The sequence below is a fragment of the Grus americana genome, chromosome 17 (genome assembly GCF_028858705.1).
Source record: "Grus americana isolate bGruAme1 chromosome 17, bGruAme1.mat, whole genome shotgun sequence".
Lineage (NCBI taxonomy): Eukaryota > Metazoa > Chordata > Aves > Gruiformes > Gruidae > Grus > Grus americana.
Window position 1 is genome coordinate 9619865 of NC_072868.1, and position 22110 is coordinate 9641974.

Below are 22110 nucleotides of genomic sequence, written 5' to 3' on the forward strand. Positions count from 1 at the left end.
AGAAAGGGTCAAACGCTGTTTTCCTATTTTGTGGGCTTTTAATGGTAATTTTCACAATAATTTACAAATTTGCTGTTACGCACACTATATATGCATTTAGTAATGAAAAATGTAAGTTAATTTAGCTCTCAGTTGAGAAACTGTTGTAAGAATGCCCTTGCTAAGCTCCGGTATCTACTCCCGCAGTTTTGTATTAATACAGGCAGCCAAGCGAGTTTCTCACGCTGAACCTGTCCAACTTGCTGGCCCTCCCCCAGCCTCCTCCTCCTCCTCCCTACAGCTTGTTCTCTGCTCTCGCACCAAGGTGAGGACCTGGAAGCTTCAGAGCGCTGAGGGGAGTGGACTTACAGCGCAGCAGCCGCAGTGCTCCAGTAACTAAGGCGGGAAGTGGACGACACGCTCCAACCCTTCGCATGGCAGCAACGCAGCCGCTCTCGAAAGGATACTGCTGGTGCAGCGCGGCTCCCAGTTAGCTGGTGTCCATGGTTCAGCACAGCTCAGAGTTCTGCTATGAAACCCAGAGCCAGGATAGCAAACATGTCACGGGTTGGTGCAAAGTGCCGTGGCACAACACTAGATGGCAACTTATACGTGTGATGCTACACCAGCGTTACCAGCCCCTCACGTCTAGGCGTAATGAATTCGCCCGCGGGATTCTGTTCAAAGCAAAGAAAGATTTGGAGACCTGAACCCAAAACACAAACAGCAGAACAGACCAAAACTGGAGAATTCAGCTATTTTAGCCCTCAGCAGAGGAAAGAAAATAAATCAGGGGGTACTACAGCCTTGAGTTTTTCCACCTGAACTGTTTCCATCATCTCAATAATTCACCTCTTAAAATAAAACTTGCTTTCCAGTGAGATAAACTATTTGCCTTTTACTTTCCGTCACTTCAAGCTAATTCAGCTTTGTACCTTCTTGGAAACAAGTCAGCAGCAAGTTGAGTTTCTCAGAGAAATGCAATACAGCAAATTAAAACTGCAGTCAGTCTGGACTGCTGGAGAAAGTGCAGGCAGGGCGGGTGGGTACCACAATGAACACCCCTAAGAGTTCTGCTGAGGGAAGGAAAGTCAGGACTTTCTCTCCACGAAAGCCCAAGAAAAGCATTAAACTTTACAACTGCACAGACACATCGGAGTTTTCCCCACATTGAGCAACAGCTGTTTCACAAAGACTTCCCCTAGAATGCTTTTACAGTAGTGTAACCATTATCCTGACAATCAGATCACCCATTCTTGTATAGATTATATTTAATGTGCGAAAATAAAGGGAACACTTTTCAGCAGTCCCTGGAGGAGAGAGAAAAGCAAAAGGATTCTGATGAGCAGTCAATTGGCAACAGATAGAAACTGCTCCCTGGGAGCTCCCTTCCCCCTTACCTTCCTCCCCTCTAAAGAGTGCAGTAATGCAATCCACAAAAGTAACTGAACTCTCCTGGGAGAATTTGTGGCACAATAGGCTGCAGCTCCTTTCAAAATGGATTCGTTTCGTTTATTTATTTTAAAGTCCACTGATCATCGTCACCAAAAAAAAAAAAAAAACCCAACCAAAAAAACCCCACCACATGGGAAATGCAACTAAAGAGAAAAAAAGTCCAACCAAGACCTAAGAACCCAGAGCTACAAGTAGATGCGAGCCTGTGTTGCACAGGACCAGACGACACATGCGCACTGCAGGCAGGCGTGTGGCCAGAGGTGGGTTCCTTTATGTTAACCGCTGAACAATGACAGCATTGAGCAGGTTGGCTTCCTTCAGGGTTTGGTTCTCATCAGTCAGCTCTTTATTTGGGAAGGTGGTCATGAGGACGAAACTGGTGGCAGCCATCGCTGGCCGGGCATCTACTATGAAGAGCCGGATGTCACGGATCCTGTCCAAAGGGATCAAAAACACACAAGGGTGATCCTGTTACTGAACATCCTGGAAAAACACATGGCAACATCCTAAATTCACCCTTTCCACAGCACGCAGCCCTGCAGTTACTGCATTTGCTTTTCAGCTAACAGTAGAGGCCACAGCCAGACAATTGTGATTTAACCTACTCCTCTGTTGGCTCCCATTTAGTGAAACAACACAAGCTGCTTTATAGGTTAAAGACTTTCAGCTAACTGTTCTTTCACACTGCCCAACTGGAACGTTTGTGTTGTCAGGCAGCTATCTGAAACTGAAGGCTTCTGAACCCTTCAAGACGAAAGGATTATTAAATTGCTTGACACTAGCTGCTATAAGCGACTGAGCACATCACACACAGCATAATCTAGATGATCTTAACTCCCAAGAGCAGCCACAACAGCAACACTGGATCTATTTCCTACACTCGATGGTAGAAGAAGGAGGTTTTTTTAACTTTTTGCATCATGCTTGATTCTCTCAGAAACTGGAGGAAAAGTATGAACAAATGGCCACGCTCTCCGAGATCAGGTAGGTGAAAGGACTTCAGGAGGGAAGTCTAACGAAGCAGCAGCGTATACAAGGCAGCTTTCCTTGTCCAAGGGAACTAAACTGCTGTAAGAGCAGCCCCTGGGGCTCGACTCAGCACAGGGAATAGCCCAGTAAAAAAATCTGAACTGAGAATCAGAACAACTCATCCAAGTTCCTAATTATCTGACAGTTTCTGAAGCCCTTAGAAGAGATTTAGTTTTTTTATAGCTGACATTAAGGAAAGTTCCACAGATAATACTGAAGCTCCCAGGTACAGTATCACTGGCTGTAATCCATCACTATTTGGAAAGCAAATCTTATCTTTCCAACACTTAACGACTGCCTTAAAACCTCACAATGGTTTTATTCCTCTTCACCTATACCGAAGGATCCCCAGAGCTCCCTCTAGCAGGCTAGCCAGGATTTTAACATCTGCTCCATCTGTGCACGGTTTGCAGTGTCATTAGTAACTTGTGTTTCCTGTTGCGTTTGTACCTGTGATTGTGGTTAAACTTCTGGACCAGGCGCCCACCATCAGCAAGCCGAATTTGGATGTTGGTGATGGGCTCAGACTCATCAATAGCGATGGCAGAACTGGCTTTGGCTTCATTCTCTGCCTGCTGGGCTGGCGAGCTGGTGCCCATCACCTGGGGTGCAGTGCTGAGAACAGAGACACACAAGGAGAGCTGTTAAAAACCAGACGACTCACCTGGCCACAGGGTGCCAGAAGTGGGGCAGCTTATCACCTGCTGGGCCCAACTACCAGGGTTCCTGGTGAAGAGACACCAATGCAAGTGGGAAGTGAGATTTTTAGGAGTCAACTAGGCAGCAGGAACTTGCTTATGACTTCACCTCTACCATCTCCCTTTGTAGCACCACATCGTGGGTCTTCACACACCCGCAGGAACAGGGGCAGTGTAACTTGGAAAAACTGGAACCGCTGTGGTATGTCGCATGCAAGCAAACTAGGGATCCGCCTCCGGCCACAGAAAGGCTGAGCCATCTCACAGTACATGCCAGGAAGCCTGATGTCCTCTCTTAGAGGAACACCTCCCATACCACAGGCACCGAGTGCCTTTTCTTCAGAAAGATGAGAGCTTTGCTACATTGAGCCTTTTGATTCAAGTGACTCTCTCACATCACACACACAGCAAACCAGTGCTGCTATCTTCTCACCTGCCCAACTTCTGTCCTTCTCCAGTAAAAGCTTTGAAGACACTTTTAGGTTTCACATACTCCTCATCACGGTGATCCTCCATATCCAGGTTCACTTGTCCACCCCGTGCTAACCTGCGCAGCTCTGCCGGGACTTCCCTGCAAAGACAGTGTCCTGAGGCAGCTGCCTGAAGAAGCGAGTCAGGAAAGTGTGGAGAAAAAGTGCCAGCCACAGACCTCTGGAATTTCAGGAATCGCAGTGAGCTCTTGCTTAATTAAGAAGGCAGATGCACACCTCCTCACTGGCAGACACAAATTAAAGGTTACTTTTCCCTGGTCCTCACCTGGAGTGATACCATGCATTAGAAATGTCCAGCCCAAATATAAATGGCTGTTTTGTTCATTTCAAACTCTGAAGGCCTCATGCAAACCAAGGCCACTTCCCATTTATGTAAATGTTCAAGTCTGCCCTCCCATAGTTTCCATATTAAGAATCTAGCTCTATAAGAAAGCTCAGGTGAGATGTGCCATTGAGCCAACATCCTGAATTCCACAAATGCTTGTGTTTCAGAAAACAGCTATTCTTTCTCTCCCCTCTTGCTACATACCCTCTGCGGATATCATCAAGAAACTGGGCATTGGAGGGATCCTGGTAACTCCTCAGTTCTCCGCTGTCCAGACTGAATCCACTCTTCCAGAGCTTCAGTACAACATGCACCTGCAGCAGCCCCCAAAAAACAACAGGTGTCACTGAAGCATCTTAGTAAGAACAACAACCGGATGCAAAGTGAAAAGTTCCTGACTGGCAGAGGAATTTCAAGCTGCACAAAACATTCTGACGAGGTTCCTCTGGGCTGAGGGAAAAACCCAAAGCACTGGCTGTGTAATGGTCATGCATCAGTTCCTAGAAGGTGGCATCACAGATGCCTTTTTGATAAATATGGTTGAGGAGCCAAGAGCGTGTTAGGCAAGGAGTCTAAACCAAGCTCCCACCAAGGCCTAGATGGGTATTTGCTCACAAACCAAGGAGGAGAACCTTGCATTGATGCTGTTAGCTCCACATCTTTTCAATGGATAAAGAAGAGTTAATCACCCAGTGCTCTTTGCAAACTATTTTTCACAATCCACGCTTTAGAACACTCAAATTTGTAATTAGGAGTTCATCAGAAAACTGCTTACCCAAGACCCAAGCATCTATTATTTTCTAATCAGAAATCCCATGAGAAGCTGGATTTATCATACGTCTGTCCTCTTGAATTTTTATCAAGCTTTATAACTCTCTGGGCTCACAAGCTGTGTAGCTATAGCAAAGAAATCCCTTGGGTGACATCTACAAAACAGAACAGAGAGATACTCACATCCTGAGCAGAGTTCTGTCTCCTCTCTCCTGCCACATAAGCAGATTCCTCCTCTGGAGTAGCCCCAAGGCGATACCCTCCCCCTGCAAAAGGCTGCAAGAGAGGGGTGGGCAAAGAGGTTATAGAACGACACAAACCCAACATAGCTTGCTTCCCTTTCCCCAACACCATTACGGGTGAACAGGGGCTTCATGGCATCAACAACATCTATTGTGCTGTAGGCACAGCGACCAGCTTGAACAAATTAAGAAACATGGCACAAGAAAGTGGCTTTTCCTGCCACTGTGACACATGAACTAGAGCTGTGCTAAGGGAGGAGACCCGACTTAGCTGTCCTTTTAAGATAAATCCAGGACTCCACAGTACCAAACCCGGTACTATCATGGTGGGAGCCATACACGGACAACGACTGAAATGGGGAACCGAAGGAAGAACAACTCATCACTCACTTTTGGCTTGCTAGTCTCGCCACCGCTCTTGGCTGTCCGATCAACCGCCACTGCACCGTGCTCCTTTGCTCCTTTGAACAGATCCTCCACCAGCTCATTGGGACTCTTCTTCCTCGGAGGACCAACAATCTGCTGTCCACTTCTCTCTGAGCCACCGGCATAAAACCTGACAGAAAGCACACGGTTTCTGGGTAAGCCCGGACCACTGCTTCTCCAGGAGATGTATGTGATAGAACCCAGCAGTTTTACATCAGGATTCACTTGTTCATATTTGTGCAGCTTAATGAAACAGCTTGGATCTACAAACATTAGCTACTACCAGTATATCTCCTACTGTGGCCATTTATGAGTTCCGGTACTGCAGAGACTTTCTTTTTATTTATGGTCAGTTACCGTAAAATTATCCATCGATCAATAGCAATAAAGCGATGACTCTCTCAGACCTAGCAAGAGAAACAGTCCAGCCTGACAAAGCTCAGTTTCAAAAGCTAGTACCAGCTATATTACCAAGCTGACCAAGACTTCCAGCAAGTCTCTGATGTGTCAGATGGAAGAAAATGGGCAACATCAAACTGGTATTTGGAGGGAAGGCATACAATCATGCCACACTTACAGATCACCACACACACGACGGATCCGAACTGGAAGCAATGAATGTACATTCAGTGAAGTGCAATTAAGCACTTCTGGAAGAGTGAGTTTATTAGCTTCCAGCTGGCTTGTAACACATACAGAGCAAGCTCACATCTGTTTGCAGAAGACCATGCAGTCTACGTAGGTTGAGCCACCTTAAGATACATCAGTTCCATTCAATTTACCTTGCCTGTTAACCTTAAGGCCATTTAACTACTTACAGCTGACACTGTAGATGACTTTCTCACTAGTACGCCATGTTCGCATCGGAAAGGGGACCTACATTTTTCTTTTCACCTCCATAATCCATTACATTACCCTTAAGCAGCATTAAAAAAAAACCCAAAACCCAAAAAACCCCACCAACAAAAAACCACCCCCAAAACCCCAAGCAGAAATAAAAACAATCCCTGCATTACTTCCATGTTTCCATTCTCTATGGACACAAATGATGATCTGGGCTTTTTTCTACTCTTAACCTAGAGCTTCCACATCCTATCTTAGGCTTTCTCTTGCAGCACAATTCAGCGATGAAAACTGGTGCTTATACAGCCATGCTGAGCACATGCTTATGCACAGACTTGGCACTGACCAACCTTTCCATGTCAAACCTAGTATTTTTCAGTACAGGAATTTCATATCGACTTAAATCTGCTTTTTAAAAAACCCTGTACACAAGCGGCAAGCTATCACAAAAGGGCAGGGATACAATCACAGGTTTGAAGTCTTTAACTGAAAACTTACCGCTGTCCCTCCTCCTCTTCATCATCATCCTCCTGTGCATGAACAAGGTCTCTAAATGACGTTACTCTATGGTCACTGCAAAAGCCAATCAGAGAAGTACGTCAGCCTCATGACACATTTCAACCACATAAGCAAAAGCTCCTGAAGGCAGCAGTTAGGCTGACTCTGTTCTGCTTTTAGAGTCTGATTCATTACTCTATGAAATGACAGGTCAGCACTGGTGTGACTGAGTGGTGAAACAAGCTCCTGGACCTCTCTGCCAACTACACCAACAGGAAACAGGAGCGAGCACACTGGAGGAAGCTCAGACGGTGACTGCAGACACAGCAGAAGCGGTGAGTCTTCAGTCACCTTCCTTTCTTGCATCCTGGATTTTGTTGCCTGTTTGGAAGAGCCGCCACGTCCCAACATGCACAAGCACAGGTTTCTCTTCCAGGCCCCAGGACAGCTTAGCCTCTCCGTCCTTCCCCTCTTGTCATTTCTGCTGAGCCTGTTAGCTCAGATCCAACTGAAGCAGGGTTCTTCTGCAATATGGACTTTAACCACCAAAGCCTGAACTGAGAGCGCTTTTCCTTCAAGACACAGTCAGCAACTCCTTCTCTTTAACATTGGATAGTATTTCCCTACTGCACAGGGATTTGGTAAGGCAAAATAAACTTCTTTTTGTAAAACGCTCAAATTGATCAGACCAGGTGTCATACAAAATTAGGAAATATTTGTCCTAATATCAATCTGCTCAAATGAAAGCATCACCAACCAACTGTCTTCTAGCCTCAAAAGACAAATCAAATTTTTCCTGAGCAATGAGGCAAGTTGTCCTAACTGATCTTTGGATTAGTTGTGCAATAACATCTGCGCTTGCAATATATACATGCTGATGTTTTCACAATTTCTAAAGAGCCAAACGAGGTGAAGTAGATCTAAATACAGAGCTACTTCTCCTGAAAATCAACATATAATTAATGCTTTAGAGCTTGTGTTTTTACATAAATAGTTTCCACCATCAGGTTTACAAGCTGCTGATAAAGAGATTGGTCTGAGCTGAAGCTCCCTCCCCACCTGGCTGCAGTGCCTCTAGAAATAGAGCTGGGTGTTGGCTGGGGAAGAGTCAGAATGTCCTCATCACCCCCATCCTCGTAGAAACTGGCAAGCGCAATCTGGAAAGGAACACCACAGGAGCTTTTCAGGATGAAAACAAACATTCCAGAACAATGGAAAAACCACACACAAGTAACACAGCTGAAGCTTTTGTCATGTCAGACCTCTTAAGGCACATCAACACTAAAGACATTTCATGTAATTTCCCCCTTTGGAGGTCCTAGCAAAGATCAGGCTGTGCCAATGTCTCATGTTTGGCTTTGTTATGGCAGGAAACTCACCACTACAGGTATGCCACTGCATCTTCCCCAATCAGAGGCCCTTATTCTGCAATATTTCTACAGAGCTTATGCTAAAATTACTGCTCTGAAACAGCTGCTTTCATGACACCCATGAGTACACTCAGAGTTAATTAAACACAGCCAGATCGTTTCAGAGGGGTGGGAGACAGGGGCAGGTCAGAGAGGTGGCCCATCTCCTCCTTAATTTGGGGGTGCTGGGACTGCTGCTGACAGCACCACCAGCAGAGCTCTAACAGCTCCCCGAGCATTCAAGGAAAACCTACACAAACCCGGCAAAATCCAGAACCTCCCAGTTCCTCACGTCGTGCTAGAAATTAGGGATGTTCAAATTAACGAGAGAACGAGGACAAGCTTGGGCCCATACAGGCCCACGGACCCGCGGTACCGACTCAGCCCGACCCCGGAAGCCCGGCCAGGGACTCAGGAGCGGCCACCGGGCGAGGCCTGAGCCTGCAGGAGACCGAGCTCCCGGCCCAGCGCTCCACCCCCCGCCATCCCGACGCCCTCCAGGCCGCGGCCCCCACCCGGCGCTGGCCTCGGCCGCACCCCGCCGCCGAACCCTCCCCCTCCTCAGCGGGCCAAGGAGGGCGGAGTGAACCGGGGCGGCGGCGGAGGTACCTGGAGATCCCATCCGGCGGACTCCAGAAAGAACCGCGCTCGCTCCTCCTCGACACCAGTCACGGCCACAAACTCCCTCAACGCCTCCTCTCTGCCCGCCATCTTGCCGCGGTGCAGCACCCAAATCCCGCCGGGGGCCGCGCCAGCCCCACCCCGCCCCCTGTGCGCCAACAAACCCTCCCGGGCTGAAACAACCCCGCGCAACGCGCATCGCGTTGCTCCGTGCACAGCGGGCCCTGGCGGGCGGCGGGGTGATGCGCGGGGCCCCGGGGGGTGCAGGGTCCCGTCCCGGGGGGTACAGGGCCCGGTCCCAGGCTGTGCAGGGGCCAGCCCCGGGAAGTGCACAGCCGACCCCGGGATGGGCACCCCCAAGCCCCGGCGAGGGCGGCTGCATGGGCTGCGGGCACCCGGGACCAGCGGCGCGGAGCAGCCCAGGGCAGTCTGTGCATCCCAGCCTGTTTATTTCCAGCTACGCGTGACAAAACTGGCGGCAACCCAGCCCCTGGGACCCACTCCCAGCGCTGTGACCGGACAAACCGCGGGCTGACATGGAGCAAGATGGGGCTGCGGCCCCGGTGTTTCCCTCCTCATGCCCTCCCGCGCTTGAAGAGGAAGATGAGGAGGCCGCCCAGGAGCCCCTTCTCCAGCAGGATGCCAAGCCACAGGCCGGGGCTGGACAGGACGCTCACACCTGCGGTGGGGACAGTGGACGTGAGTGGCCGGGGCTCAAGGACAGGCATCCCGCAGCCCCCACCACTGCAGGGACCCAGCAGCTCTCACACACCGTTACCTGACTGGGACCGGTCGCTCAGCCCCTCCCTGGCCGGGGCGACGATCCGCAGGGTGGTTATCCTGTCATCAGGGGCCTGGGCATCGTGCACCACCCGGCAGGTCAACACGGACCCGTTCTTCTCCTCCGTTGCTTGGACCTCCAGCTGGCTCCTCAGCTCAAACAAGCCCGAGGGGGGCTCCTCTGGCCGGGAGATGTTTTCCTCCTTCATCTGCGTCCCATTCTCCAGCCAGGTGACGGTCACGTTTCCTGGGTAAAACCCTTTCACGTGGCAGGTGAAGCTCATGGTCTTGTTCACCTCCACAGGGCTCGGCGGGTCAGGGAGCAGGCGGATGCTGGGGGAGACTGGGAAGAGAGGCAGCGCCTGATAACAGGGTCCCCCAGCTCCCCTGCCCGCAGGGTGCCCCGTCCCCGCCCCAGGACCCCCAGCCCCATGGGAACCGGACACCCCAGGCGCCGGTCCCCACCCAGCCCTCACCTCGCAGGGCTTGCCCGAGCTGGTACGTCCCCCTCAGCGGGGCCGTCAGCACGGGGTGCTTCACCTCGCAGACCAGCCGTGAGCGGACATCGTCCTTCTGCAGCGTCACCGTCACGGTGCTGGCCATGTTGTAGGAGGAATTTGTCTGCCCAAGGGTGATCTGGGGCTGCTGAGCTGAGATCTGGGCCTCGTCCTTCAGCCATTTCACATCGATGTCCTTGGGGAAGAACCCTCCAGCTGTGCAGGTGAAAGGCACTGACTGCCCTGGCTTCTCTCTGTGGCCGGGCCCAGACACGACCGGGTGGGTGGGTTTGGCTGCGGGGAGAAGCGTGGGGCCGTCAGACCAGGCTCTGCCCCCCCACGCCCAGTCCTGGGGTTGCAGGGAGCGAGGGGTCCCGGGATGGCCCGGATGTGCCTGGGGATGGCCCACAGGACCCTCCCCTGGGACCGGCCCCCGAGCCCCCTCCCTGTCCCCACTCGCCCAGACCAGAGCCCACCGGGCTGGGATGGGCTGGGCTGTGCCGGGGACTGCGCCCAGCAGGGCTGGTTCCCAGTGGGAGCTGCTCTGGGAGCCCCACTCACCACGTACAGACACCACCGTGCCCTTTCCACGCAGATACGGCTCATCACCATCCAGAGATCTGCGGAACTTCACGCAGTAATAGGTGCCAGCATCCTCGGGTCGAACATCCCTGATGTGGATGGTCAAGTCCGTGTTGGACTCATTCACTGCCCTCGTCACGTGGGGGAAGAATCCCGTCTGGTCATAGATGGTCTCATTCCCAGTGCCCCAGCCCTTCAGCCACTTCACAGGGCCGGGGATGGAATTGGTTTTGGTGGTGCAGTTCAGGGTGAGCATCTGTCCCGCTGTCACCACCACGTTGTCCTGGGGCTGCTCCAGCGTGAAGTCCTGAACCGCCTGGGCACCCGCACCTGGGCACAGTGACAGGAGGTTTTGGGGCTGACGAGGGGCACTGGAGCTCAGGGCAAGGGACAAAGAGATGTCCCCATCCCTCACCCCTTGGGGCAGCCGGTGCTGCTGGGGACTGCGGGACCGGGAAGGCATGGGGCCCCTGGGGTTTGCTGGAGTAAACCAAACTCTTTGGTTGGGGACAAAAGCAAGCTGGAAGGGAGGCAGTGAGAGAAGAGCCCCAGATGTCCGTGGGCACAGGGAAGGATTGCCCTGCCAGCGGTGCAGGGGAGCGTGGCGTGGGAAAGGTGCTGGGGCTGTGCGGGGCCCCCACTCACCTGGGGCTCTGCGGAGCAGGAGCAGCATCAGGCCGGTGAGAAGCAGCACCAGAGCCATGGTGATTCCAGAGTCCTGCTCTCTGATGGCTCAGCTCAGCTCAGCTCAGCAGAGCGCTGGTCTCTCTCTGGCAAAGAGGAAGGAAGGGGCTCGCTGCTGGCCAAGTTCCTCACGGACCCCTTGCACAAGTCCCAGCCAGTTCCCACAGCGCTCACACCATCTCACATCACGACGCCGGTCCTCTCCAGCCGTGTCAGTCCCGCTCCCTCTGCGGATGCGTGCCACGGGCACCGGGCAGCCACGGGGAGGGGCTCCGATCCGGCACGCTCCCCCACGCGTGGCCAGACCGCAGCTCGGCAGCCCGGGGTGTCGGGGGACACCCAGCCCTCGCCAGCAGGAGCGGGGCATGGGCCGGCGTCTCCCGGGGGCCCGCGGTGCAGAGCTCGCCCAGGGCTTCACCCGAGCCCCCCTGCAGCCAGCGCTCCGGCCGGCTTGCCGAACCGGGGAGGGCAGAGCCGCTGCCCGGTGCCCAGCTCAGTGCCTCGGGGCCGGGGCGGACCGGGAGGCGCTTCGCCCTCGGACGATGCCCCCGGGTGATGCCCTTTGGCGGGGAAGCCCCGCGGAGCTCCCGGCCGGCTCTGCCGCTGCCCCCCGCCCGCCCCGGGACAGGCACTAAAAGCGTTAACAGCCCGCGCCCGCTCGCCTCCGTTTCCTGTGCAGCTTCTCCTTTTCCTTCTGCCGGAGCCGGAGCCCAAACTTTGGGCAATGCCCATGGCTTGGCGCGCCGCTGCGGCGGCTCAGCTCCTGCTCGGGCAGCTCAGCCTCTTCCCGCTGCGGCTCTCGGGTGAGTAGGGAGCGGGGCGGCGGCGGCAGCCCCCCCGGCAGCTCTCCCGCTTCCCTGCCCCGCTGGCTGCTGCTGCTGCTGCCCGGGGGGGACGGCGGGGGAGAGGCCCGGCCGCCGCAGCAGATGGTAACGCGAGCAGGGCGGCAAAGAGAAACAGTGGTCGGGGGGGCCTTTCCTCCTCCGACCACTTTTTGGGGCTGTGGGGGGCAAGGGGGGGCAAGGGGTATGGACTGTGCAGGGTCCAGCCTCGGGGTGTGCAGGGTCCAGCCCCGCCGGTGCGGTGCCGAAGGTAGCAAGGGGGTTTGGGCAGGAGGGGTTTGGGTGCTGTGCTTGGCTCTGGGGCTGCGCATCCCTGCTCAGAGCCGGCTCCTGTCCGGCTGTGCACAGCCCTGGGCTGTGAACCCCACTTTCTCACAGAGCCCCAGTAATCCTGGCTTGTGTTGTACATTGCTGGGGCGTTAATGTTTAACAGCACTCGGGAGTTTTTCCTGCCCGGAATTCCCCTTGGCTCCCTCTGTACCTCTCTGAACTCCAAGCACCTGCAGTGCCTCCTGTTAACCGCGCGACAGGGGATGCAAATTTGGCCCTTGTTCATTTTTAACGTGGCTTCTGCCTCTCCCAGTGCCTGTGGTTTGTCTCTGCCATATCCAGGGATATTTCTCAGCTGAGCTGCTGCAAACTCAGAGCAAGCTGGGGCTGCTCTGCCTGTGCCACTCGGGGTGAGTGGAACAAGCCCTCGCCCTGCTCCAACACTCAGCCCCTGCCCTCCTGTCGCTGTGCCCAGGTGCGGGTGTCCAGACGGTTCAGGACTTCACGCTGGAGCAGCCCCAGGACAAGGTGGTGGTGGCAGTGGGGCAGACGCTCACCCTCACCTGCACCACATCTGAAAACAGTTCCATCCCTGGCCCTGTGAAGTGGCTGAAGGGCTGGGGCACTGGGAACGAGACCATCTATGACCAGACGGGCAACTTCCCCCGCGTGACGAGGGCAGTGAATGGGTCCAACACGGACTTCACCATCCACATCAGGGATGTTCGACCCGAGGATGCTGGCACCTATTACTGCGTGAAGTTCCGCAGATCTCTGGATGGTGATGAGCCGTATCTGCGTGGAAAGGGCACGGTGGTGTCCCTGCATGGTGAGTGCAGCCCAGCGGGACACTGCTCCTGAGGACCCCATCCCACAGCCCCTGCCCTGCACCCACCACCCTCTCCCAGCTCTGCCTTGTATCTCCACAGGATCAGCCCTGGTTCCCAGCATCGTGGCTGCAGCTGTAGTGGTCTTCCTCCTCCTTCTCGGCCTCTTCATTGCTCTTTGCGTGTACAGGAGGAAGCGCAGAGGCAAGGCGGAGAGCCAGTGCCTAGCTGGTCCGGCAGCCATGGGCAGCTTCTCACCCATCCCTCTGCTGTGCTGTGCAGGGACCACCAGCACCCCTAGGTTTGTACCCAGCACCCCCAGGTTCGTACCCACCAACCTCTTCCTTCTACAACTTGAGATAAGCAAACTGCCTTATCCACCTGTCTTATCCTGGTTTCCCCTCCCTCTGGAGCAGTAATTTTCCCCAGAAAAGGTCCTTTACTCACAGGCACATCACTGTGCTGTGTTGCTTCTGTCTGTGTTTCACAGGAGCATGCGGTGGGGAGCGCCCAGCGCCGGGGAGCTCCCTGCAAGCCCCTCACCGTGATGTCTGAGCCTAGCCCAGCCACGCAGACAGCACGTTGTCCCTCTCTTCTGCCTTCAGCGTGGGTGTCGTGTGGCCACATGCTGAAGAGCTCAGCTAAAATTTGGGAGGGGAATTGAGGAGTGCTGCACTGGGTGGCGTGGGGAGGGGACCCAGCTTCCTTTAGCTCTAATGGCTGTCCTTCCTCCCCAGCAGCAAAGTCCTGGATGCAGAGACCTCACATCTACCCAACCAGGTAAGAGTTGCCTGTCAGTTGAGGGGACGAGGATCCTGCGCCAATGTCGCAGCTTACAGGGACTCTGCAAGGCTCCGGGGCCGGGGGGGCATTGGGTGAGCAGCAGCCGCTTGCATGCGGTCCTGGCACGCTCTGCATCACAGCGCAGGGCCACCCATGCAGCTGTGGCACTACTGTCGCAGCTTGAACCTGCTGTTAGGGTTATTTCTGCAAGATTTGTCTAGTGACAGCATTAACCATTTGTGTGCACTTCTGCAGCAAAGCAGCAAGCAGGACGATAACATCCACTACGCCGATCTCCAGCCCCTGCCTGCGGCCCTGCGGCATGGCAGGAGCCCCGGCGCAGCCTGCTCTGAGTATGCCAGCGTCGTGGTAGCTGCCAAATGATGTGTGGCACCGCAGCCTGCAAGGCCAAAGAGCCCATTTTGGGGGAGGAAGCAGGGACATTTCTGCAGGGCACAATAAAGAAGTAGATCTGTTTGCATGGCACATCCCAGTCCGAGCTTGTCATGCTCGGCAAAACTCCCCTAACTCATTCCTGTCTCGGTGGCCACACAGAGCAGGATGAGGCTCAGGGCCAGACCTGCCATGCCAGGGCTCATCAGCAGCTCTCCCAGGACCCAGTGGCCATCTCGAACACAGGATCAGGCCATGGGGCTGGGCACCTCTGCCTTGTGCAAGCCGTGCAGTGCCAGTGGCTCCAGGAGGAGCCTGTCTCCACCAGCACGGGCCTCCACTGGCACTTTCCTGTCTCAGCCAGCCCATAATTTGTGTTATCTTGTCACTGCACCAAGCCCATCCTCATTAAAGCCAGCAAACAACGGTGCTGTCCTGTCGCTGTATTCAGAGCAAGAGCAATAGTACTTGTCCCGTGGAGTCCTCGGAGAACGCACGCCCTCCGCAGCCCCGTGCCAGCTCACCCCGTGCTGCTGCCGGCTTGTGCTGAGCCCCACGGGCAGTTCCCACCTCCCACCCTGCCCCCAGGCAGCTCCCCTGGGCAGGGCAGCTGCCCGGCTCCCGCCAAACCTGCATCTTCTGACCACACGTGGGGCAGCTCTTGGGAACAGCCCTCGGGAACAGCCCTCGGTGCCACTTTGCTCATGGGATCAGCCCTTGTCTGCCTTTCCCTGCCCTTCCGAAGGGGCCAGTATTTGGGAACGGGTTCATGATGCTGTGCTAAAATCGGGTCAGCTGGCAGCAGCCTGCCTGCCCTTCCACCCTGTCCCCCTGATCTGCGCACATCTGTTCCAGCCAGAGCCAGTCCACGCACGTCTGCTCCATGCACATCCCCTGCTCTGTGCAAGTCTCCTGCTCTATGCTCATCCCATGCTCCACGTCCCCTGCTCTACTTCCCCTGCTCCATACACATCCGCTTCATGCACATCTCCTTCTCTATGCACATCTGCTCCGTGCACATCTGCTCCGTGCACATCACCTGCTCCATACGCATCTGCTCCGTGCGCGCACGTGCTCAGTGCCCACCTCTGAGGGGAGCAGGCCGGCGGCCGAGGATGGAGCGTGGCGGCAGCAGGAAGCCGTGGGGTGCACGCTTCACGCCGGGCACCGCCGCAGCACCCGGGCACACCCTGGCACGATGTGCGCACATGCACCCACCCATGGCGGCAGGCGCTCCCACCGCGCCGTGTGCCGCCACACGCAAACACCCCCTTTATGGGCACGGGCTAAGGGCGAAACTCGCTTTTCAGGCAGAGGAACCTGCTGTTTCTGCCGCCGCTGCTGCCTGTAACCTTGAAAGCTGCTGCAGTTGTGGGTTTCCAACTTAGCTACTTTTCACTGTGAAATGAAAAAAGAGAAGTGAAACAAGACAGCATGAAAAAGCAGCGTGTGTGTACCCGGGGGAGCCTCGCCTGCCAGCGGAGATCCTCTCAGAGAATTGTTATGGGGGGAGAAGAGCCACTGCTGAAATTCATTTGCACGACTGAATAAGCGTCCCCTGCTCCCGGTGACATGCCCTGGGGACAGTTTTGAGTCATTTCTTTCTCAGGCACAGCTCGGGGGCACTCAGCACCCTGTGGGCACGGGGGGGGGGGGGGGGGGGGAGTTTGCCACCACCACTGCCGCCCCCCAGCACCCATTCCCAGCCTGGCCCCTTCTGCACCAGTGCCGGCGGAAGCGAGGGGCTGTGGTGCGGGGGTGCCAGGGTGAAGCCTCCGGCAGTGCCGAGTCCCGAGCGGAGCCAGAGCTGCACGTGGCAGTGGCTCAGTTGCCGGTCAAGGCGGCGGCTGTTGCCCAGCCTCTGCACCGGGAGGACACCAAAGCTCGTGGAAACCTCACGTCAGGATTGTGAACAGGAGTATGTAAAATATGTGGGTGAGACCGAAACCGGGGATAGACCTCGCAGACAAGGGGAAATGAAATTCAAGGGGATTTAGGGCTTTTCAAGCACTGCGCTGATTGAGGAGGGGGGAATCCAGTTTGATACAAGCATATGCAAAGCAGCGAGCGAGCAGAGCGCCGTGGAGCACTCTGCACCTAGAAAAGGGCCCAGGTCTGCGGCTTACTGCCCAGGGGAGGGATTTGGTGGTTATTATAGGAAAATCCTTTAAGCCACCAGCCCGGGGTGTGCCGGCAGTGAAAGCACAAACAAGCGCCTGAGCGTGGACACAAGGTAGGAGCGTGCCGGGGAGCGCCTCGCTCGGGGGGCAACACCTCGCTCAGGGGGGAGCGCCGGGTGACGCTGGGGTCAGGAATTTACTGCTCGTCTGCAGTGGTTTCCTGGTGCCGTCGACTGTCACGCCCCACTGAGTCGCCCGCTGGGTGCTCGAGCGAGAAATGCAGGCGCTTGTGCCGGGTCAAGAGCTGCAATGGCCGCAGTGGGCGCGGGGCGATGCTGGGGCCGGTGCCCATCAGGCTCCTCCTGCCCGCAGCCGGGACCAGCAAAGGCAGCGTCAGCGCGCGGAGCAGAAGCAGTGGCTGTATGCGTGGTGGGGAGAGGCTCGGCCTCCCAGCCGGGGAGGGGACACACCAGCTCCAGCCAGGGTTTGGGCTGTGTCCCAGCGCCAGACCCCCTGCATGGACACCCTGGAGCGGTGCCATGCCGGGGCGAGGGTGCAGCGGAGCGAGTGAGGCCGCGGTGGCATGTCCTGGAAAATGGGCCTGGCAGCGGCCCCCGCCACGGCGAGCAGCTCCCGGCGTGTGGGTGGTGTGGGGGGTTTAGCTGGGCTTTTCCTCTGCGTGGTGTGTGTGGGGATGGGACCTCATGGGATCGCAAAGCCAAGCCGAAGGGCTGGGGAGAGGCTGGGCTGGGCTGCGCGGCCCCTGCCCTGGGGAGAGGCAGAAAGCAGGAAGAGCTTCCCCGGGAAGAGCCAGGGGATGCTCAGGGGCTGCCCCAGCATCTGCTCCACTCCTGGCCCCGGGAGGTGGGAAACCTGGAGGTGCCAAGGTGAGAGGGCTGGCAGGACCTGCCGGGGCGGCGGCGTGTACTGTGCCATGCCGTGCCATGCCGTGCCGTGCCGTGCCATGCTGCGTCATGCCATGCCGTGCTGGGGAGCCAACGTGGGAGGCATGGGCTGTGCCGAGACCCAGCAGGGAGCACAAGCCTCAAATGGAAAACACGGAATAACAGGAGCAATTAGTTTGGAGAGCATGACTGATGGATGAGGTTGGCCCTGGCAGCGAGGGAAGGGGGAAGCAATGATTTAATTAACGCTGAGGAAGAGCATGGTCTCACCTAGTGCATGGGGCTGGCTGAAGTAGGGGGATGTGGGTGTCTCCTTGGTGTCCTGGGGGACAGGAGAGGGCTGGCAGCACTTGCTGGGGAGCGGGACAAAGCTGAGCTTGTGCTGGAGCCAGGGCTGAACAAGGAGAAAAGGGGAGAGACGGAGATAAATGCCTCATGCCCTGCCCTGGGATGCTCCAGCTCCTCAGCAAGAAGCAGAGCCCCCCCACACTGGCAGTGCCTCTCACAGGGATGGATGCCCAGGGGGTATCGCGTCTGCCAGGAGCCAGCATTGCTCCAGCTTGTCCCCTCCAGTGGCTGATGGGGCAGCATCCAGCCAAGGCCCTGGTTTGTGGCTCTCTATCCAAAATGACCTTGTGCTCCTGCTCTGTCCCCATGCCTGCCCCATCCCTGTCCCCATCCCTGTCCTTGCCACCGTGAGAGCGTGATGGCCACAAGCCCATCCCCAAGGAGAGACAGGCACATCAGCAGTGGCCAAACAGCCGTGGGTCCAAGAGCGTCTGATGCCCCAGGGACCCCACAGAGACCACACAATGCCACAGGCACCCAGTGACGCCCTGTGGACCCCATGATGCCACGGGGACCCTGTGATGCCATTGGGGACCAGGCGATGCCATGGGGATGCTGTGCCAGGACACTGACGGGGAGCAGCATGAGGAGCTGGAGGAATGTCTGGGGTCCTTTGAGGGGTTTGGAAAGGGTGAGAGGGTCTCAAGGACACTTTGAATGTCTCCAAGAAATGCCACATGGGTCTCTCCCGTGCCTGCTGACTGCCCCGAGCTGAGCTCCTGGGGCTCCAGGGAACTGGAGGGAGAAGCCCTGGGACGCTGCACGGCCAGACCAATTCCACTCCCACCAATTCCACCAGCTCGCCCCTTCGCAGGTCCCCACTTCTCACTTTTTTCCTTGGAAAGCAAGGAACGAAGCCAAAGTAAAACTGTGACATGCTTTACGCTGTTCCTGATTTATTTCACGTCTTACTTATTGAATCTTATTCCCCAGTTTCATGGTTGTGGTGGATTTTTATTAAAGGGGATAAACAGGTCTGGGATTTGGGGTTGTCATAGGAACTGTTTCGGTGCCACAGCCTCACTGCCAGCCTCATCCTCCCCCCGGGTTCCTGATGTAGTGAGGGCTCTCGCCAGCACAGCAGAGATTTCTCCAGCCCCCCAAGCACAGCCCGAGTGAAAACCGAGTGACGGGACAACCGCTGCCTGGCACCGGGGCACCCTGCGAGACCCCCCCGGGGAGAAGGTGGGCTCCCAAGCACTGCCCGGCCGTGCCCACCCCGCAGCCTGGCCCTGCAGCCACAGGGAAGTGAACCGGGACCCCCGGGCTGAGGTCCAGGGCTTTAAGCTGAAGAGAGGTGGAGGTGTGTGGAGGATGCTCCTTGTCTGTGTGGATTCTCTGGTGTCTAATAGGAGGTTGTGCTATCGCAGCTATCACTACTGGGAACCTCTCTGCCCGATTTGGAATCATTTTTATTAAATCCCTGGAGCTGAGGGGACGTGGGGCAGACACAGGGCTGCCCTCCAGCCATTCCTTATCTCTTCTATCGCGGGCAGAGGGGGCAGGCAGTGAAAATGAAAGCGTCAAACGCATTTCAAACCCATCGATGAAAGGAAACCCTTTGCGCCCAACACTCCTTTGGCCCATGCAGTTCTGCACCGCAGGATGTTGTGGAGGCCAAGACTCTGGTAATGATTAAAGAGGGATTTCCAGGACCGTGGGATGAACAGGAACATCCAGTGCTTAAGAAAGACTCAGTTTGTGCTTTCGGTGTTTGACAGGACATTGCTCAGGGACAATCGCCCTCCAGAGCCGGCACGGGGAGAGCGGATCCAGCTGCCGTAATTGGTCCTGCCAGCACCCGAGAGAGGGTCTCAGGGTGGGCAGGAGGGTGTCCTACCTGCACTGGGGATGCCTGGGGCTGCTCATGTTGGATCAAATGACGGTGGCATATTGGAATGGTCCTGGTCCCCTGACATCCACACGTGCATTGTGCCACAAGCAAGCCACACACGCTCCCAGGGATGCTCCGGTGGGTTTCATCTGGGGAAAAGAGCCGGGAGCTGCCTCTCAGGATGGGGAAACCCTCTGGGGAGCTCCCCTTCCTGTGGGTAGTGCAGGGCATCCCCTTCAGCCAGCAAGGGCAGGATGCTGCGGGGTTCCTCAGGGATCCCCACTCCTCCTGGTACGGAGCGACCTTAAAGCTCAGCCGCACTTGGCCGCAGCCCCGGTGCTGGCAGCGCCCTGAGCCCGACACAAGTGTCCCTCTGAGGAGAAGTGCAGGGAAAGGAAAAAATATTTAGAGAGGCAGGAGAAGGGGGAAAGCAGGCGCTGCAGGAGGGAGCCATGGAGCGGGCTGAAAGCGCGCTCTCAGTGGGCTTTTGTTCACCCCGGACGTGCCCAACGGTGCTGCCAGCACGGAGGGGCTGTGCCGGTGCCGGCGGCTCCCAGCATGGTGCAGCCAGGCGAGCCCGGTGCTCTGGCAGCCTGCCTGGCGCCTTGGCCCAGCGACGTGCCCGTTACCAGGATGCGGCCCCTGCAGAGCCTTCGGTGGGGAGCTCCATCATCCTGGCTTGCTTGGCCCCTTGCTGCCGGCCGCGGGGTGGGAAGCGCGGCAGGATCAACAACGCGCTCGCTGAAATAATTGCTTCTGACAGATCCATTTCTTCCGCAAGGTTCAGGCTTAATTTTATAATGGTATCGGTAACTATGGCAACGTGTAAAAATAACGTATCCCCGAGCCCGGCAAATTCTCTGTAAACAGCTCCCATCTCCGGGAGCCGAGGGAGGGCCTGGCTGAGCGGGCAGCAGCAGCCCCCTGCCCGCAGCACTGCCACGGCCAGCTGCCTGCGCCTGGGTTAGTGTTTGGGTTAGGATTCACGCGATGACTAATTAGCAGTGTTAACTGCTTATGCCTTGGGATGATGATTTCGTTCGCTAATCCTTCAGGCTAGGCAGAGCTCGCAGCAACTAATTGGGTGGATATCATTAATGCTGGCGGTCAGGAGCTGCTGTTAAAGGGCTGCAGCGCAATGAAGGCTGGAGCATCCATGGTGCAAGTCGCAGGGCAGATGTTTTGCCACCAGTTCTCCAGGTTCCCTCCTGGAGGGAGAGAACTGGTGGCAAAACATGCTGTGAGACCCAGCACGGGGGTGGCAGCCGCCGGGGGCTGTGCACAGCTCAGACCCAGCAGAACCACCGGGTCAGCAGCCCCATTCACACCTACAGCCCCATCCCAGAGCTGTTGGTGCTGCACATGCATGCACGTGTGTGCACACACATGCAAACACATGCACATGCATGCATATGCAGAACAGGCTTCCCACATGCGTGCACCCTCCCCTTAGCAGACATCAGCTGGTGCCGACGTGTGTCTCAGCTCAGACGTCTCTGGTCACCACTGCTGGTAGATAATCCCAGGCAATAGTTTCTAAACCTGTTAGACATCCCACAGACCCTCTAAATCCCTGATCCCCCTCCACAGCTCCGGCAGTCCTCTGGCCCCTGGCCCAGCTGCCTGGCCCCACGCCGTGCCCCGCCAGCCTCGAGGCCGAGCTCCACGGTAGGATGGCAGCGTTTCACAGCTCTGATTTGCAGCTCCTTATCGGGGCCAGGCCAGACCCTTGGGACCGATGCAGTCACCAGGAGCATAGTGAAACTCGCAGAGCTGGAATTAATCCTTGTGCTTTTTGTTGCCCTTCAGCTTCAAAAAAAAAAAAAAAAGACAAAACAACACAACGCAGAAGGATTTTCCTCAAGCTCCCAGCAGCAGGACCAGCATGACCCTGTCCCTGCGGAGCTGGGAGTGCTGGGCCAGGCAGCATGGATGTGCCTGGTCTCAACGGGGCCAAAGCAAACAGCCCCAAGCTGCGAGGCTGCTGCAGGGACAGCATGGGGACAGCCACCACGGGGACAGCACAGTGTCAGGGCTGGGGATGGTCCTGGTGGTGCTGGGGGCTGGTCAAGACAGCAGGACCCTCCCCCTCCAGGGCTGGGTCCAGCCGGTTTTGGGGGAGGGCATCCCCCCTACATCCCAGACGCTGTGCAATTGCCATTTCTGCCATGATGCGTTACATACGGCACTTTCACGAATAACCTCAGGAAAAGCCCTCGCTGCCAGCCACACTGTTATCTCTCGTGACCCTCGTTAATAGCACTCAGTAAAGGGTGATGCAGGGTTGTACCGGGTCTCCCACACCCCATACCCCCCCTCAGTCCTCCACTGTGGCATCTTCCCAGCTCCAAAGGTGCAAGTGCTTGGCTGACCAAGGTCCAACAGCACAAATCCCTGCACCAAGCCTGGGCTTCAAAGTCCCACAGCCATCCCGGTGTCTCCAGCGAGAGCTCTGACG

At 56.2% G+C, this 22110-nt stretch overlaps 3 protein-coding genes across 9 annotated transcripts; 1 reads left to right on the plus strand and 2 right to left on the minus strand.

Annotated features, from left to right (window-relative positions):
- Window positions 1-18: 18 nt before the first annotated feature.
- NSFL1C (NSFL1 cofactor) lies at window positions 19-8935 on the minus strand. Its single transcript, XM_054845234.1, has 9 exons — window positions 8776-8935; window positions 7817-7914; window positions 6758-6832; window positions 5381-5546; window positions 4932-5024; window positions 4182-4291; window positions 3595-3732; window positions 2914-3078; window positions 19-1867 (listed from the first exon to the last, which is right to left on the minus strand). Exons 1-9 carry the CDS (start codon window positions 8875-8877, stop codon window positions 1705-1707), a joined length of 1110 nt encoding a protein of 369 aa, XP_054701209.1. The 5' UTR covers window positions 8878-8935; the 3' UTR covers window positions 19-1704.
- A 282-nt stretch (window positions 8936-9217) lies between these two features.
- On the minus strand, window positions 9218-11641 carry LOC129214098 (tyrosine-protein phosphatase non-receptor type substrate 1-like). 2 transcript variants are annotated; one of them, XM_054845232.1, is made up of 6 exons: window positions 11515-11641; window positions 11292-11416; window positions 10626-10976; window positions 10044-10358; window positions 9566-9910; window positions 9218-9466 (listed from the first exon to the last, which is right to left on the minus strand). In XM_054845232.1, exons 2-6 carry the CDS (start codon window positions 11347-11349, stop codon window positions 9363-9365), a joined length of 1173 nt encoding a protein of 390 aa, XP_054701207.1. In that variant the 5' UTR covers window positions 11350-11416; window positions 11515-11641; the 3' UTR covers window positions 9218-9362. The 2 variants fall into 2 exon arrangements, with proteins under 2 accessions (XP_054701207.1, XP_054701208.1); XM_054845233.1 differs by having other exon boundaries at window positions 11507-11612.
- Window positions 11642-11943: 302 nt separating this feature from the next.
- Window positions 11944-14871, plus strand: LOC129214106 (signal-regulatory protein beta-1-like). 6 transcript variants are annotated; one of them, XM_054845268.1, is made up of 5 exons: window positions 11944-12133; window positions 12918-13271; window positions 13351-13591; window positions 14007-14049; window positions 14308-14871. In XM_054845268.1, the coding sequence occupies exons 1-5, from the start codon at window positions 12055-12057 to the stop codon at window positions 14434-14436; spliced, it is 846 nt and encodes a 281-aa protein (XP_054701243.1). In that variant the 5' UTR covers window positions 11944-12054; the 3' UTR covers window positions 14437-14871. The 6 variants fall into 6 exon arrangements, with proteins under 6 accessions (XP_054701243.1, XP_054701244.1, XP_054701246.1 ...); XM_054845269.1 differs by having other exon boundaries at window positions 13351-13570; XM_054845271.1 differs by having other exon boundaries at window positions 13351-13570; window positions 14010-14049.
- Window positions 14872-22110: the final 7239 nt, after the last annotated feature.

Coding starts and splice junctions, on each gene's coding strand:
- LOC129214098 (XM_054845232.1), bottom strand. CDS start 11,349: ATGGCTCTGGTGCTGCTTCTCACCGGCCTGATGCTGCTCCTGCTCCGC. Junction 10,359..10,625: donor CACGGTGGTGTCTGTACGTG/GTGAGTGGGGCT, acceptor TTCTCCCCGCAG/CCAAACCCACCCACCCGGTC. Junction 9,911..10,043: donor GCTCGGGCAAGCCCTGCGAG/GTGAGGGCTGGG, acceptor CTCTCTTCCCAG/TCTCCCCCAGCATCCGCCTG.
- NSFL1C (XM_054845234.1), bottom strand. CDS start 8,877: ATGGCGGGCAGAGAGGAGGCGTTGAGGGAGTTTGTGGCCGTGACTGGT. Junction 5,025..5,380: donor GCGAGACTAGCAAGCCAAAA/GTGAGTGATGAG, acceptor CCTCTCTTGCAG/CCTTTTGCAGGGGGAGGGTA. Junction 3,733..4,181: donor CTTGATGATATCCGCAGAGG/GTATGTAGCAAG, acceptor CTGTCTTTGCAG/GGAAGTCCCGGCAGAGCTGC.
- LOC129214106 (XM_054845268.1), top strand. CDS start 12,055: ATGCCCATGGCTTGGCGCGCCGCTGCGGCGGCTCAGCTCCTGCTCGGG. Junction 12,134..12,917: donor CTTCCCGCTGCGGCTCTCGG/GTGAGTAGGGAG, acceptor CGCTGTGCCCAG/GTGCGGGTGTCCAGACGGTT. Junction 13,592..14,006: donor TTTGTACCCAGCACCCCCAG/GTTCGTACCCAC, acceptor CTTCCTCCCCAG/CAGCAAAGTCCTGGATGCAG.